We start from the raw sequence: 17,047 nt of genomic DNA, 5'->3' as shown, positions 1-17,047 counted from the left end.
AAAAAAAAAAAAAAAAAAAAAAAAAAAGGAATAAATATAGTAATAATTTGATTTTTTGTCGCCTTAGTAGATAGGTGAAAAAATAGAATTTTTTTCGTCTTTATAAAAAAAAAAATAAATAAATAAAGTCGTGGCACATTCAGTTAAAAAAAAAATCCTTTTGTAGTTAATAATTTATTAAAAAAAATTGATAAGCTTAATTAAAAAGCAGAAAAAATAATAGTAACTCGGTCTCAGACATCTACTATTATATCCACAATGATCAACCATATTATTGATATACATTTTAAAAATATTTATGGAACTACTAACTCGTACCAAGACAATAAAAGAAAGAATGATTTATAAAGGGGGAAAAATTCCTTTACAAATTAGTATGAAACATCAATAAATATTGAATCTAAGCCATAAACATACCCATACATTTGACAGCTATTTTTATTTTATCAAATTTTAGTCCAAAAATATCATGGATAATTCAAATTTAAAATATGTATATAATGCCCAAATTCAATCTAAAAGAATTATATGACCAGATTAAACAACAATTAACTACTCTAATAAATATAATTATCATAGAATTTACGACTTAGGGTGTATTCAATTTGAATGTTTAAATTTTTTTTTAAGTAAATAACGTTTGTAACGTTTAATGAGCTTCTATATTTTTTGTAAGTAAATGTTTCTCGTGTCAATAAAAATTTAAAAAAAATATAAAACCTAAATATGAAGATAAACAACCTAATTACAAAAATAAAATAAAATTAGAACATTTCAATATTCTTTGATTAAAAAAAATCTCTAATATTCAATATTATCAATATGTTCAAGCATGTAGAATATTATTAAATTAAAAAGTAACCAATATATATATATATATTAAAAAAAATTGATTAAAAATTAATATTTTTTTTTTTGGTGAAATTTAATTAAAATTTGATTTTTCTATTTAGAAATATTGCAAGGGCAACCATAAAAAACAGACATGTTATGCATAAAAAAATTTATTTACAAACTGATTTTTTCATGGACAAAGAAAATGACGAAAAAGAAGAGATAGAAAAAGAAACAGTAATATTAAAAAGAAGAATAAAGCTATTTGTATGGTTGTCAGCCATGTTTTGGTGCCATTGATATAAAAAAACAGTTTTTAAAAATATTTAAAAGGAAAATTCTATTTATATATAATTATTGTACATAATGATGTTCATAATGTGATGTTGCAATCATTTGGTTGTTGATGTGCAAGTGTGAGATTTGAATTAATAGTTGGATCTAGTGCCACGTGTAATTATGCAAACTATTATTAGACAATTATATATATGTAGCACTTCCCTCTTTAAAATTGGAGGATGTGATATCGTCTAGCGTGTAGTTGTCAATTACTGTTGTCAACAAAAGTTGTACATCTAGCATAATTATAAAAGAGGAACATTGCATATGGAATGAAAGATTTGTATGAAACATATATTCATACGTTTTTAAAAGTTAATATTTTAAATATTCTATAAAAGTCGTTAAAAATCATAAATATTATGAATATACACAATTTTTTAAGACTTTTAAAAAAATTTGATTTAGCCCTCATTTGAACCATATTATTGTAAAAATAAGAATAAAAATATAATCGTTATGAGCCCCATATAAGAGATAAAAAGTCAAATATGGTAATTTGATAGGACGAATAAATATCATATTTTTCATTTTAATGAGAAAATAATGAGGCTCAAATAAGTCTTTAATGTCAATGACTTTTTATAAATTTTTAAAAAGTCTATATTTATCTTTTCAGATACTCCTCCAAGTCTCCAATACCTTTTACGAAGTCTTGCGGTAGGTTTATAAAAATCTTTGAATAAATGACATTCTTGTAAGTTGACAGTTTTTTCTACATTGACTTAAATACAGATTTTGATAACTCACACAATATTCAACAACAACGTCAATATCTAGATTAATCCAAAATTTTCAGAAGTGTGGATGAATACATGAAAGAAACTTCAATAGGGCGATCGTACCACGTGGCGGTGCGATCATCCTATCAGGTTGAGCCAGCTCGGCGGATGGCTATCCACACACCTTGAGATGTGTGAGTCACTCGCCGAGGTGATGTTTCGACATTGGAAGGGTGCACCACGCGGATGATGTGCCCGTCCCATTGAAGATTTTCTTTGAATACACTACTCAAAAACCATGAGTGCACTGGCCACTGTATGTATGTGCATTAATGGCTGTCATGTTGACAAGCAGAAGGCCTACTCTCTCCATTTTTATTTATTTTTCTCTGTAAACACCTCATTTTGGGCGGCGTGTGCGTAAGGTGAAATGAATACGTAAATGACCAAAGGGGGTGGGGACCACCATCGTAGCGGTGAGGTATAAAAAGAGGGGTTGGGTATGCAGAGAAAACAAGCAATTTCAAGTCTGGTTTTCCAATGTGTTGCTTAAGCTAAATAATCTTTTCTCCGTTCGTCATCGCTCTTAATTTATCACTTCCTTCTTCTCTGCCTATATTTTTCTATACACTAATATATTTGAGAAGGAGGAGAAGACGGAGCAACGACCAAACATGGGTGGAATTACTCTCGAAGAGATCAAAAATGAGACTGTTGATCTGGTAATCACACTCACTTTTTTTTTTTTTTTTGTTGTCAAATCTTCAAGTTGAATGATTTGATTTAGTTTCTCATTTTAGTTTTAATTTGTTTAAGAATGATGAGATCTGTCTCAGTCTCTCTCTTGATTCTCTGCAATCTTATTCACTCAGGATTATTGCTTTCTTGTGTGGGATTTGAATTAAATGCTTAATTTGCTTCTCTTTTTCATTTAGGAAACTGTTTTTTAACATATTTGATAATTTTCTGAAAGTGATTTAAGTTTTAGAGGAAGCTAACCAATACGAAACTCTTCTACAAGAAAGAAATAAAAGCAAAAACCCTATATCCTTATACTCTCTTTTTCTGGTATACATGAAAAAACGCATGCATGAATTTTATCATTTGGACTATTAGAATTTATTTTCTCAAACAAAACCAATCTTTCTTTCTCACACAAATTCTTGTTTTTATAATCTAAAGTGTGTGTGTATAGTCAGTCATACTTCTCTGTTTCTTTATTTCAAATTTAACGAAAACGTTATTCAATAGAAAAAGAAAATTATAATCTGATCCAGGGGACTGAGTTCAACTTGCTAGATATATAAAAGAAAAAGGAAAACGCTTTCAGTCAATAAATCTCATATTCTTAACGTTTAATTGAACATATCATTTAATATCATTATATGGCACATGGACTAGCGTCTAGCAGTTGTAACCCCACATAATATTATTCATTCTTATATACAGAATAAGTAATTATGAAATATTATATCGCGAATAAGCTAATTTTAGACCTTTTTGATTTTATCATGCTTGAATAATTATGAAGGATATGTACCTTTAAAAAAAATGCCTGGCATCTTTTGAATTATTTGCTTGCTTAAAGAAAAAAATATCATAAATTTAGTTAAAGTTATATTTAAATTTTGATTAAATATTTATAATTATAACTATTAGTCATTATTTCCACATATTCCGTGAATTCATTATTAATTTTCTTATTATTTTTGTAATTTGAAAAGCAAGGCTTAAATGAATTTGATTTGGCTGTTCATTTTTTTCTTATTAATTTCGTAACAAAAAATATTAGGGGGTGTTCTCTTTGTATTTGAGTTTTGTGTTTTGAGTGTTTGTTTTGAAATTGTTGAAAATGTGTTCTTTTTGTTAGTTTCTCAAAACAAAAAAAAGATTTTTTTTTTGAAATTTTGAGAATCACCACAACACCACCTCAAAACACCAAAATAAATAAATAAATAAATAAAATTAATTTTTAATATTTTTTGAAATTTTGAGAATCACCACACCACCTCCTCAAAAAAAAAAAATAATAATAATAAATGGTGTTTCCCGCGTTTTCAATTTTTTCAAGTTTTACACTGAAAACGCCCAAGACGACAAAAAAGTCGTTTTGTGTTTTCTTCACAAAATTTTTTTTCGTTTTCGAAAACGGGAAAGAGAACACGTTTTCACCGTTTTGAAAAATCGAAAATAAAAAACGGTTCGAAAACGATAAAGAGAATATGGCCTTAGTGTCTGATTTTTCAGAAATCTGTTTAGGTACTTTTCCCGTGGTACTTCACCCCTTTGATATTTGTGTGTTGGGATTCAAACTTTTCTTAACGGTTTCCTCTATTCATTACTACTGAAAACTGACATTTTTTTTGGCACCTTTCCGGCTAACTTTCCCAACATACCTTCATGATGGCTTCACCAAATTAAGCCCACGTTTGAATATGATTCCATTATATTTTATTTTTTTCTTTTCTATTTTTAATTATACAATTTTTTATAAAATAATATATTTTTTTATGACCTTAAATGTCCGGACCAACTTACGGGCACCTTAACTAATCCCACAAAGTCTTAAAGTTTACAGCTGGATATTCACTTCAATGGTCCTATGGAGACTCGAACTGGTGATCATTGAAGAGCAAACTCAAGATCTAACCACTGAATTACCCCCTCAGGGTTTCATAAAGTAATATGACACATAAATTGAAATTTTTTTCTACTTTTTCAACCACTCATTTAAAAAAAACATTATTCCGCCCATTTTTATTTCCAAAAAATTGCGGCCAATTAGTAATTAATATTTACATGCTCTGATTGGTAAAAGTGAAAATCAAATTTTTAATATATTTAAACAAAAATTAATAAATTATATTGTTGAAAAGTTGTGAATTTCATTAAATATATTATTAAAATTAATTATCATCTGACTTGAATTAAAATCAAAATTCTAATTTTTTATAATTTCTCCGAAAAGTGTGCTAGTATAGGCCATTGGATTGGTTGACAGACCAAGGCCATTCTTTTGTGATGGGAAACTCAATTGTGGGCCCCATCAAAAGCCAATTTCTTAACAAGTCAACTTTTGCATGAAGATCCACGTGACTGACTGCATCATTCATGTATATAATGGGATCACGTGCAAAATTTTTATTAGCTAAACAAAAATCAGATAAGGTTAAATTAATTTTAACCTCATCCAGTACTTTTTAATTTAAAATGTTAAATTTGAAACCTTTTGCCTAGCTGTATTTTTCATTTAGCACATGTTTGATAAATATTTTTTGAGAATAGATTTTGTGAAAAATAATTTTAAAAAAAATATATATAGTTAAAAGTATATTTTTTTATTTACTTGTAGAATTACTTTATGGTCAGTTTGAAATTGAATTGAATTGAAAACGAATTTCAGGGAATTGAATTGGCTAAAAATATTTTTCTGGGAATTTTAAATTATTGTATTTGATTGGTATGATTTTTCACGAGAAAAATGTTGAAATAAAAGTAGTTTTTGCTGTTCGTTTAGCTTTATTTTACATGAAAATTATCAATTAAAGGGATATATTTTACTGGTATTAGAAATGAAATTTGTTTCCATTGCCAAAAACTAAAAAAAAATCAGGAAAATCATCTATTTTTTGGTGTTCATTGACTTTATTTTACATGAAAATTGTCAATTAAAGAGAAATATTTTTTTACTATAATTCTTAGAATTTGTTTCCGTTGCCAAAAAAAAAAAAAAAAAGGTACAGTGACCGAAATTAGAATTCTCCAATTCAAGAAAAAAATGGAATTCAGCTTAGGTGGCAAAAAAAGTGGAAAATGAATTCTAGGTAAAAAAAAATGCTATCAAACAATGTAAAAGTGGAAGTTGAATTTATTTTCCATTTTCTAGGGAAAATTTTGGCTTATCAAACATACCCTAAATAATGTGTGATCGAAAATGAATTTGGAAAAAATTAAATTTTAAAAAATGAGGACCAAATAAAGACTTATACTATTATACATGTCCCAAATATCATTAAAATTTAAACAATTGTTTGGCTAAACTTAAAAAGTTTATACTCAAAGGTAAATTAGTTTTGGATCAACAAATTTATTAAATTAATTTTTATGTTTAAAATAAATTTTATTTTGGTATTCAGTTTTGGAATTTTCCTTGTATATTTATATTTTTGGCTAGAGTAATGACATCTGTCTTTCTGGTTTTGGTCAACAAATTGAAATTGAACTTGTATTTTTCTTGTCCTGCATTTTTGAAGACGCAGACATTTTTAGGAGGGATTTTTCCAAGTGAAAAATGATTTATTTCTTTATTATTATTACTATTTATTTTTTATTTTTTATTTTAATTTTTGGGAGATATGTGATTAAAAAGTAGGAAAGTTATGAATTTCACATGTGTGATTGAAAATGATTTTAAGAAAAAATCATTGTTTTGATGTTTGTATTTCTGATAATTTGTGTTCTACAAATGAAATAAATAGTAAACAAATATTTGTTAAAGCATATCTTTTAAAGGAATTATTTAAACAAACAACAGGAAAAAGTTCCGATAGAGGAAGTGTTCGAGCAGCTGAAATGCTCCCGGGAAGGGTTAAGTTCTGATGAAGGAGCTAACAGGATTCAAATTTTTGGCCCCAACAAATTGGAAGAAAAGAAGGTTTTTCTCTTCTCTTTATAACCACTGAGTTTTACCAGTTTAACACATTTAAATTACAATGCTTGATAATGGTTTTTGTCCTTGAAACACAGGAAAGCAAAATACTTAAGTTCCTTGGGTTTATGTGGAATCCGCTTTCATGGGTCATGGAATCTGCAGCTATAATGGCAATTGCGCTGGCTAATGGAGGCGGAAAGCCCCCGGATTGGCAAGATTTTGTTGGTATTATTTGCTTGCTCGTTATCAACTCGACTATCAGTTTCATTGAAGAGAACAATGCTGGAAATGCTGCTGCAGCTCTCATGGCCGGACTTGCCCCTAAAACAAAGGTATCAATTTTTTTACCTTGCCTGCCTAAATGCAAAAGAAAGGGTGCAAAATAAAGTAAATTCGTTAAATTCTCATAGTTGATAACTGCTTGGCAATAGGTCCTTAGAGATGGTCGATGGAATGAGCAGGAAGCGGCCATTTTGGTTCCTGGAGACATTATAAGCATTAAACTGGGAGATGTAATTCCGGCTGATGCTCGTCTTCTTGAAGGTGATCCATTAAAGGTTGATCAATCTGCACTTACAGGAGAGTCGCTTCCTGTCACCAAGAATCCTTATGATGAAATTTTCTCTGGTTCAACATGCAAACAAGGTGAGATTGAAGCTGTGGTTATTGCTACTGGTGTTCATACTTTTTTTGGGAAGGCAGCGCATCTTGTGGACAGCACAAACCAGGTTGGACACTTCCAGAAAGTGCTCACTGCAATTGGAAACTTCTGCATTTGCTCCATCGCGGTTGGAATGCTAGCCGAGATTATTGTCATGTACCCGATTCAGCATAGGCAGTACAGGAAGGGGATTGACAATCTCCTCGTTCTGTTAATCGGAGGCATTCCTATTGCCATGCCCACTGTCTTGTCTGTCACAATGGCTATTGGATCTCACAGGCTATCACAACAAGGTGCCATCACCAAGAGAATGACTGCCATCGAGGAACTGGCTGGCATGGATGTCCTGTGCAGTGACAAGACTGGAACTTTAACTCTCAACAAGTTGACTGTTGATAAAAGTTTGATTGAGGTCTTTACAAAGGGTGTAGACCCTGATCACGTTCTGCTTCTAGCTGCAAGGGCTTCTAGAACCGAGAATCAAGATGCAATTGATGCTGCCATTGTCGGTACCCTTGCTGATCCAAAGGAGGTATATGTGATTTTTTCTTTCTTTCTAATTTTATAGTTATTACACATTAAAAACTAAATAAAGTTCAATGGCTCATGGTACACGTCCTCGATTTTTAGGCTCGAGCTGGTATCAGGGAGGTCCATTTTTTCCCCTTCAACCCGGTGGACAAGAGGACTGCCTTGACTTACATTGATTCCAATGGTGACTGGCATCGATCTAGCAAGGGAGCCCCAGAACAGGTACCCTTTCTGATTCTCAATTTCTTGGCTTCCTGCACGGTGAATTTACTAGGCAAATATACTAATTTAATTTCTTTTCTTTTCTTTTTCTTTTTTGGCTCCCCTTCTGCAATCAGATTTTGACTCTCTGCAATTGCAAGGAAGACCTCAAGAAAAAGGTTCACGGTGTTATTGAAAAATTTGCTGAGCGCGGGCTTCGGTCATTGGCAGTTGCAAGACAGGTTTGCAACGAAAAAATTGCGGCAATTTAGATATTTTCCCAATTGAAAAATTGTTCCAGTTACTGAGGCTAATGTGATAATTCCAGGAAGTGCCAGAGAAAACAAAGGACAGCCCTGGTCGTCCATGGCAGTTTGTTGGATTGTTATCCCTGTTTGATCCTCCCAGGCATGACAGTGCCGAGACCATCCGCCGGGCCCTCCATCTTGGTGTTAATGTGAAAATGATTACAGGTAATTCCATATTTATCATTCTGAAAGGCAATCTTATAGCTATTTAATATGTTCTTCTAGTCTGTTGCTTATTCATATTAATGTGTCAATCACAGGTGATCAACTCGCCATTGCTAAAGAGACAGGGCGCAGGCTTGGTATGGGATCAAATATGTACCCCTCTGCTTCATTGCTTGGGCAACATAAAGATGAATCTATTGCCGGTCTTCCGGTTGAGGAGTTGATTGAGAAAGCAGATGGTTTTGCTGGGGTCTTTCCAGGTGGGTTTTTCAGTCTGTGAACCCTTCATATTACATTGCATTATGAAAATTTCTAAACCTTCTAACAGTGGAAAGGGAAATTTACTCTCTCATTGGCATGCAGAACACAAATATGAAATAGTGAAGAAGTTGCAGGAGAGCAAGCACATTGTTGGAATGACAGGAGATGGGGTCAATGATGCACCAGCTTTAAAGAAGGCAGATATTGGAATTGCAGTTGATGATGCTACAGATGCAGCAAGGGGTGCTTCTGACATTGTACTCACTGAACCTGGGTTGAGCGTTATCATCAGTGCAGTGTTGACCAGTCGAGCTATTTTCCAAAGAATGAAGAACTACACAGTTAACCATTTCTTTTCTCGTTTTCTCCTTTTACAGTTCCACATTTTCGACTGAAACAGGTATAAATTATTTACGTTTTTGTTTTGCCAGATATATGCAGTCTCCATCACAATCCGTATTGTTGTAAGTTCATTACTGCATTTGAACTAAGAAAGTCGCTATAACTCCTGAGATGAATGGACTTCTTATGCCCTCTACTTCCTGTTTTGCAGTTCGGTTTCTTGCTTATTGCTTTGATTTGGAAGTTCGATTTCTCTCCGTTCATGGTTTTGATCATTGCCATCCTCAATGATGGTAAAATTTCGCTTTCTCATTTGAATATTTTGGGTGGCACGTGGAAACTGATGTATCAATAATTTTGTTCTATTTAGGAACAATTATGACAATCTCAAAGGATAGAGTAAAGCCATCTCCATTGCCCGATAGTTGGAAACTGAAAGAGATATTTGCCACTGGCATAGTACTTGGAGGTTACCTTGCACTGATGACTGTTTTATTCTTCTGGATTATGAAGGAAACTGACTTCTTCTCGGTGAGGACTAGTAATGTCTCTTTATTTATGCTTTTACATTATAAATAGTTTCAATGTGAAGTAAAAATAAAGTAACTGCCTGCAGGATAAATTTGGAGTAAAATCAATTAGAAATCACGAACACGAAATGATGGCTGCTCTTTATCTACAAGTGAGTATTATCAGCCAGGCTCTGATTTTTGTGACCAGATCACGAAGCTGGTCGTTCATGGAACGCCCCGGATTAATGTTAATGACTGCTTTTGTCATCGCACAGCTGGTAATTCTTCCATGCCTATTGTTTACCATTTCAAAAAACTTAAAAAACTTCTCTAGGTCTTCTGCCTGAAACTTCTTCTCCCTTACGCCTTTATCAAAGTTAAATTTCTTCATCTATTTGTAAAGAGAATAAATCCTGAATTTAGATAGAACATCAAGTTCTAAGATGCTGAAACTGGTTTAATGATGTAGGTTGCAACTTTAGTAGCCGTGTATGCCAACTGGGGGTTTGCCAAAATCAAAGGATGTGGTTGGGGATGGGCTGGTGTTATCTGGCTTTACAGTATTGTATTCTATTTGCCGCTAGACCTAATAAAGTTTGCCATTCGTTACATCTTAAGCGGAAAAGCCTGGCAGAATTTGTACGAGAATAAGGTATAACTCTGTCTAACAAAAAGCCTAGGTCAGGTCCTTCCCTTATCATGTTCATTGCACTAATCATGTGTTTTTACTTGGAATAGACTGCTTTCACCACCAAGAAGGACTATGGCAAAGAGGAGAGAGAAGCACAGTGGGCTCATGCACAGAGGACACTCCATGGCCTTCAAGCACCAGAGACAACTAATCTTTTCAACGAGAAGAATAGTTATAGAGAACTTTCTGAAATCGCAGAGCAGGCAAAGAGGAGAGCTGAGATTGCAAGGTATGAATTGGCTTATTCGATTAGTCCCTTTTACAAGTACTAGTTTTGCTGTGATCATTGTGAATTATAACATTTGTCTTTTTCCGTTTTTATCATTTTAGGCTTCGGGAGCTGCACACGCTCAAGGGTCATGTCGAGTCAGTCGTGAAGCTGAAAGGCCTCGACATTGAGACAATCCAGCAGCACTACACCGTGTGACGAGGTCAAATATGTTCAATATGAGAGGAACTAGAGCATGATGCAAAAGTATGAAACAGAGAACCGCAAGAGTAACTTACATAAATCCATCTAGACGAAGGGAGGCAATAAGGAGCCATAATTCCCGATCTATCTTTTCTTGTTTTATGATGTACTGAACGAGTGGGTTTTCTGATGTATTTGTAGGTGCCCACAGGAAAGGGGTGTCTGGTCTTTGATTATAAGTGCACAATGACATCTCATGTAAAACAGTTTTTTCTACTAAAAATCTGGTCTTTCACTTGTTTGCCATTTTGCCTTAATCCTTGAATCATCTTCCTGTTATATTATTGTTGCGATCTTTGGTTACTGACTATCTGTTTCTGATATTTTCACTCAAAAGGAATCAAGATCTGATTCCCCCATGAATATAATGCATTGAAGATTTAGTCACACTGCAATATTGGTCCCACCTTCTGAAGTGTATTCTGCACAGACAGGATGACATTGAATAAAGGATTGTGCACATATTTTTGTCTAAAGAACTGAATTATACCGCAGTGTCAAGGATTTAATCTCGTTTACAAAAATATACATAATTTCATTTGACATTTGTCTAGACGAGTTTTCTCTAGACTAGTATCCATCATCATCATCTTCATCTCTTGATCCACGTAATCGCCTAACAACAGCAGAAACTGCACCAAGGAATAAAAATAAAGCAAAGAGTTCAACTCCACCTCCAATGCCAACAGCAACACTGGGACCTGGCGCAAAGAATGAAAAGGGAGACCAACCCCATCCACCATAAAATGGCACACCAAAACCATATCCGTATCCACCAACTAAAGGAGGAGCAACTGGTGGGTTGACATACACATTGGTTCTACAAGAAAATGCAATTTGAACTTGTCAAAAAAAAAGTAAGGGTTTCCTAAGCCATTGGTAATCAAGCTTTTCCAGACAGTATCCATGAGAAGTCGCATAAAGAAGAAATAAGACATGAGTTTACAGCGTCTTTAAACCTAGAAAAATTCACTTCTTGAATCTAGACTTTCAGATGTACATCTGTGACTAGAAATTTGTCCACGAAAAAGGACGAAAGCCCTGAAATGGTGCTAAGTGAACAAGGTGAATTCTCCGGCTCAACTTGATGCAAGGTGAAAACATATAACTGTGATAGAACACCACTTTCAGATAGAATTAGCATAGACACTGAAGTTAAAATTGCCTATTGCATTTGTTTATTCGGACGAAACAATCTCAAACTAGTAGTCTTCAATGGGTGATTTCTCCATGATTCCAAAAATATAATTTCAGAACCAATTACCCTGCATCATTAGAATTTTCTGATGATATCACCCAGAAGACTTCATTTCCATTGAAAATTGCCAAATAAGCGAGAGTCATATTTCTTGCTAAGATGGAACAATATTTGAACCTGGAAATCTTACAGTCCCACATTTCGAACATAATGTTGCTTTGGTAAAACAAATGAAAAGGAAGAAAAGCTAGCAAGCGATAACATATTAATGACTACCTAATTCTATCATCATGATCCAAATCTCTATTGTGGGATTGTGCATTATCTGTTAGTGCGCGGGTATGGATATTGACAATGGAGCTATAGCTAGAAATTTAACCACGTATCAACTGAAATTTAAGAGGTTCTGCTTATAATTCTGGAAATAGGGATCTCAAAATACTTTTGCAAGCACATGGAAACTACTAAAGTCTAATTCATTATCTGCAGCATAAACAAACTTTAAATTCAACAAAGTTGTCCCCTTAAAAATATTTCTCTACAAATTGTTTATCAATCTTTCCTCAAATCGTTTATCAATCTTTCCTCAAATATAGTTATAAACTTCCGATACAAATGCATTAATTTTGATTAAAATCCGGAGAAATACCTTGAATTGTTGATTCTTGGGCCAGAGGAGCGCGGCGCAGATGACCGGAAGGCCTGGCCGCCGACCCGACCACCAGTTTTGGCGGCTGAAGCAGGATCAACTGAGCCCAGTGTCAACACCCCAGCAGCCAATGCAACCAGTGCCAATTTTCCAAACTGGTTTTCACTTTTACTGCCATATTTCATTTCCACAAACCAAATTTTAACTACAAACCCAAAAAAAACATAAAGGAGAAAAATGAAAAATCAACAATTTAAGCAGGATTTAGAATCTTTACATACCTAGGAAAATCTTCCTCGCTGTGTTTGGATGAGATGAGAACAGTTTTTACAGGGATTGTATTGATTTTTCTCTGGGGTTTGAAGTTTGATGTAAGACGGTTTGCTAGGAAGCTACTCTCGAGTATGGGAACCGACATTTTTTGTGAAGTATAAGATTTGGATTAAGGCTCTCGTGATTAGGCAAGATTGAAGAATTCCTACGGAGGCCTACTGTTTAAAGTTTATTTGATATTTATTGTTGGTGAATACAGGGGATGATCCAACTGATGATGGAGAAGAGGCCACGTGTATATATGGCAGTGGTGAATTGGAAGTTTCAAGAAATCTTGATTTTTGTGTAGTAACACTTGTGACTTTCCAAATTTGATCTTTGAATTCTTAGAGGCTATTAGAGATTTGTTTAATCCTATTTTATGAATTACATGTTTAGGAAAAAAAATACTCAAACTCAACTTATTGGCAAAACGTTGCTAAAACTAGGGCTATCAATTGATTTACTTTTAATCCGACTTCGATATAATTAATGGGAGATGAATATAGGATCTCAGTTCGATAATTCGATCAAAATTCGAATTCAATAATCCATTAACTAAATGAAGTAAATATGGATATAGGTAAATTCAATTCAATAACAACCCAATTCGATTTATTATAATAATATAATTATTTAATATATTATTTTCCATTTTGAAACTTATATTATATTTTACACATAAATTTTAAATAATAAATAATATTAAATAATAGTATAATATTGCTAATTGAAATATTTGAAGAGATTTAATTTTTTATTAATTAAAATAAGATAAAAAATAGAAAATAATTTATTTTATAAATTAAACTATCAAAGAAGTCAACAATTGGAGTTACTTTCATTAATCCAACTTCTAATTTCCCATATTGGATATTCATTAGAATATTATAAAATTTACAATCTACAAAATTGGTGGATCAAGAATTGGGTAAAAAATTATCTGGATCTTTTAATTATAGGGCTTAGAATTTGATTAATATAAATTTTTTAGAGAAAATTACCTCAAAACCTACATTCAAAGACTAATTTTCATAAATAAGAGGATTTAGTTTTAAATTCATAAATCATGTGCTAATTAATAATTATTAATTTAACTAATACAGATTTATTATAACAAAACCATCTACCTCACCCCTCCAAATTTCGATCCTACCCCAGCACCCATCCCCAAATTCACTTATCGCTTTCTCTACACAATCTCTACCCTTCTCTTTGGACGACGCATTACCATCAGAGGCACCGCGAGACAAGCAGCGAGCGTTGGAATCACGACGTCACTCTCTTAACAACGTACCACCGCGGGAGGTATCGCGAGATGCGACGAACAATAGAATCATGACTCCATTGTAGCGACGTCGATCTAGGAGAGCAACGTTTCCCACCATTGCGTTGCTCATGGCATCGCAGCTGCTGTAAGTAGCAACGAGCGTTGTCAACTAATCTGCAGTGTCGCCTTGTGTTTGATGTGGTTTTTGTTGATGAGCAATCTTCATATCCGTCGTAAAGTAGCTCGGCAAGTGGTAGCAGGAATGTGGATAATGGTGTGAGTGATACGAGACCCGGTGTGGTTGCCCAAGCATTGTGTCATTTTCATGTTTAACATCATGGATTTGTCAATCGTTGGTACCTTAGATCTATGTTTACAACCATGATTTGAGACCAGAAAATTTGTTGTTAGATGAGAATAGAATTCTAAAGGTGTCAGATTTTGGGCTGAGCACACTGACTGCAACGGTGAAGGGTATTTTAAGAAGATTGTTGTGTATCTTGGTATTTTTTGTTACGCTGAAGGATGAAGGAAAGAATGATTTGGGCTTTTTTTGGGATGAACCAAGCGTATTTTTTTATCTAGCTGCAAAGATGAAGTAGGGGTAATTTTTTATCAGATCTGTTGTTTAGCTAAAGTTTTGGAGACCTTCTGGCACTGGGCAGGCGTTAGCCTCCATACATGATCTTACAACATTGCGGAGACCTGTGTTGGTTGTTAATGGTAGTATAAGCGACGATGGTTCTATTGCTTGTGGTGTATGTGCTTGTGACGAGGTGGTATGCATTTAGTTTTTGCCATTGTTGGGAATAGTAGTGGTGGTGCCGACGTGGTGGAGGTGACGACAATCAAGTGTGACCAAATCTATTTTTAGTATGATTATTTGTGATTAGATCTATGTTTGTTGTTACATGCAATTATAAATTAGACTGACTTAATCACAGACGGACACATTGAAAGTAAATTTGGACACAGTTAGTGTTAGATAACAATGTTTAGTGAAGGTAGTATTTATAATCGTGAATTTAGGTTGAAGGTGGTAGTAGTGGTGCATTTGAGATGATGGTGAGCCCTTCCTCGAGCAGATTCTTCCTTTTGTTCCCCAGCCTACGAGGTTTTCCAACTATTGTCCCCCTCCCAAGGACAGGTTCTGTATCAATGGAATCTCATCCTCCATATATAACGAATTGGTGTGATGTATTCATATTATAATAAATGAACAGTAAGAACTAATATTCTTATTAAGACTAGAACTCATATCAAAGAAAATAGATTTATGGAAAATGCAATTATCTCCAAGAACAAAATGTCTGTTATACTTAATATTTTTAGTTTGATTTGTATTTTTCTTAATTCTGCCCTTTATTCGAGTAGTTTTTCTTCGGTAAATTGCCATAATCATTATGTAGGAGAGGTGACAAAGTGGTTCAAAGCGTAGCATTGAAATTGCTATGTAGGTAGTCTATTTTCTATTAATAACTTTGGGAATCCGATAAAGATTATGACTTGGATCAAATCAATTTTTTTTTTTTGAATTTTCAAACGTGCAATTCCCTCGAAAGATCCTTTTTTGGCCCTCTTTAGCCCCATGTCTCTTATCATCAGAAGGTCTTCCTTCACTAGCAGGTTTGTTTCGAAAAACATTATTTATTTTGGTGTGAAAGACAGTCGGACCTATATTCCTTGTTTTTAATAGAATTTTTTACAAGCATTGTTTCTATCTACTATTATCTAAAAATAATTAAGAGCTGTAGACATGGAAGCATAAGAACTCAACAGGATTCCTTTCTTTTTTCGTTTGCTCTGGTTGTTGGTTGGGCAGGTTCGATGACTCTGTATGAGTTAGCAGTTTTTTTTTATCCTTTTGACCCTTGCGGATCTATTCAATCTATCAATAACCGAATTAGATATGGTGTATCATACATGATTTACCTTTTCTATTGATTCCTACGGTATTGGCACAGAGTTAGCCGATACTTATTTCCCAGATACCGTCATTGCTTATTCTTCAGGAAAAGAAGTTCACAACCTGTGGGCCTTCTACCTCCACCTGGCATTGCTCCGTCAAGCTTTCGCCCATTGCAGAAAATTCCCCACTACTACCTCCCGTACGAGTCTAGTAATTGGTGGATCATTGTGGTGCTGGTCAGGAGTGTGTTTATTGTGACTGATTGTGACTAAATTTGTGTCAATTGTAATCGATTGTAACTTGGTCACATACTATCACAATTAAGATCAATCCAATCACAAACAGTCACTCTTATTAATATTATTCATATGGTAAGGTGGGTGCGTTGGGTGGGGTGGGGATATTATTATTTGGGTTGGAATAATTACTCAATTAATTATATATTATGTATATTATTAATTAGAATTAACACCTAATTTTTGAAATAATTTTATGAGTTTGTTATTTTCGAAATGTAATTCTTATATGTAGGAGTTATGTATTGTTCTCAAATTTTTATCTTTCTAATTTTTTTCAATTTTGGATCTGGTTATTGGATCGGATATCCAATAACAAAGTAAATCGAATATGAATTTAACAATCCCGTACGAGTCTAGTAATTGGTGGATCATTGTGGTGCTGGTCAGGAGTGTGTTTATTGTGACTGATTGTGACTAAATTTGTGTCAATTGTAATCGATTGTAACTTGGTCACATACTATCACAATTAAGATCAATCCAATCACAAACAGTCACTCTTATTAATATTATTCATATGGTAAGGTGGGTGCGTTGGGTGGGGTGGGGATATTATTATTTGGGTTGGAATAATTACTCAATTAATTATATATTATGTATATTATTAATTAGAATTAACACCTAATTTTTGAAATAATTTTATGAGTTTGTTATTTTCGAAATGTAATTCTTATATGTAGGAGTTATGTATTGTTCTCAAATTTTTATCTTTCTAATTTTTTT

General features: G+C 33.4%; 2 protein-coding genes across 2 annotated transcripts; one reads left to right on the top strand and one right to left on the bottom strand.

The window, feature by feature from the left end:
- The first annotated feature begins 2,405 nt into the window (after positions 1-2,405).
- On the top strand, positions 2,406-10,974 carry LOC111380725 (plasma membrane ATPase 4-like). Its single transcript, XM_023004358.1, has 16 exons — positions 2,406-2,617; positions 6,430-6,549; positions 6,642-6,878; positions 6,978-7,739; positions 7,838-7,960; positions 8,077-8,181; positions 8,268-8,412; positions 8,508-8,672; positions 8,776-9,014; positions 9,105-9,137; positions 9,227-9,308; positions 9,386-9,546; positions 9,632-9,805; positions 9,997-10,179; positions 10,266-10,447; positions 10,549-10,974. The coding sequence occupies exons 1-16, from the start codon at positions 2,570-2,572 to the stop codon at positions 10,643-10,645; spliced, it is 2,856 nt and encodes a 951-aa protein (XP_022860126.1). The 5' UTR covers positions 2,406-2,569; the 3' UTR covers positions 10,646-10,974.
- A 113-nt stretch (positions 10,975-11,087) lies between these two features.
- On the bottom strand, positions 11,088-13,037 carry LOC111380726. Its single transcript, XM_023004359.1, has 3 exons — positions 12,819-13,037; positions 12,538-12,708; positions 11,088-11,510 (listed from the first exon to the last, which is right to left on the bottom strand). The coding sequence occupies exons 1-3, from the start codon at positions 12,953-12,955 to the stop codon at positions 11,261-11,263; spliced, it is 558 nt and encodes a 185-aa protein (XP_022860127.1). The 5' UTR covers positions 12,956-13,037; the 3' UTR covers positions 11,088-11,260.
- Positions 13,038-17,047: the final 4,010 nt, after the last annotated feature.

This window comes from Olea europaea, unplaced genomic scaffold (assembly GCF_002742605.1).
Source record: "Olea europaea var. sylvestris unplaced genomic scaffold, O_europaea_v1 scaffold2194, whole genome shotgun sequence".
In the NCBI taxonomy this organism is placed as follows: domain Eukaryota; kingdom Viridiplantae; phylum Streptophyta; class Magnoliopsida; order Lamiales; family Oleaceae; genus Olea; species Olea europaea.
Note: the sequence above shows the minus strand (reverse complement) of the source record. Positions and strands in the feature narration are given on the sequence as shown.

What these genes read in the sequence shown, in the direction of transcription:
- LOC111380725 (XM_023004358.1), top strand. Translation starts at nt 2,570, where the DNA reads ATGGGTGGAATTACTCTCGAAGAGATCAAAAATGAGACTGTTGATCTG. An exon ending in CATTGGCAGTTGCAAGACAG is followed by an intron (nt 8,182 to 8,267) that starts GTTTGCAACGAA and finishes TGATAATTCCAG; the next exon opens with GAAGTGCCAGAGAAAACAAA. An exon ending in AGGAGAGCTGAGATTGCAAG is followed by an intron (nt 10,448 to 10,548) that starts GTATGAATTGGC and finishes TTATCATTTTAG; the next exon opens with GCTTCGGGAGCTGCACACGC.
- LOC111380726 (XM_023004359.1), bottom strand. Translation starts at nt 12,955, where the DNA reads ATGTCGGTTCCCATACTCGAGAGTAGCTTCCTAGCAAACCGTCTTACA. An exon ending in AGCGAGGAAGATTTTCCTAG is followed by an intron (nt 12,709 to 12,818) that starts GTATGTAAAGAT and finishes GAAATATGGCAG; the next exon opens with TAAAAGTGAAAACCAGTTTG. An exon ending in CCAAGAATCAACAATTCAAG is followed by an intron (nt 11,511 to 12,537) that starts GTATTTCTCCGG and finishes ATTTTCTTGTAG; the next exon opens with AACCAATGTGTATGTCAACC.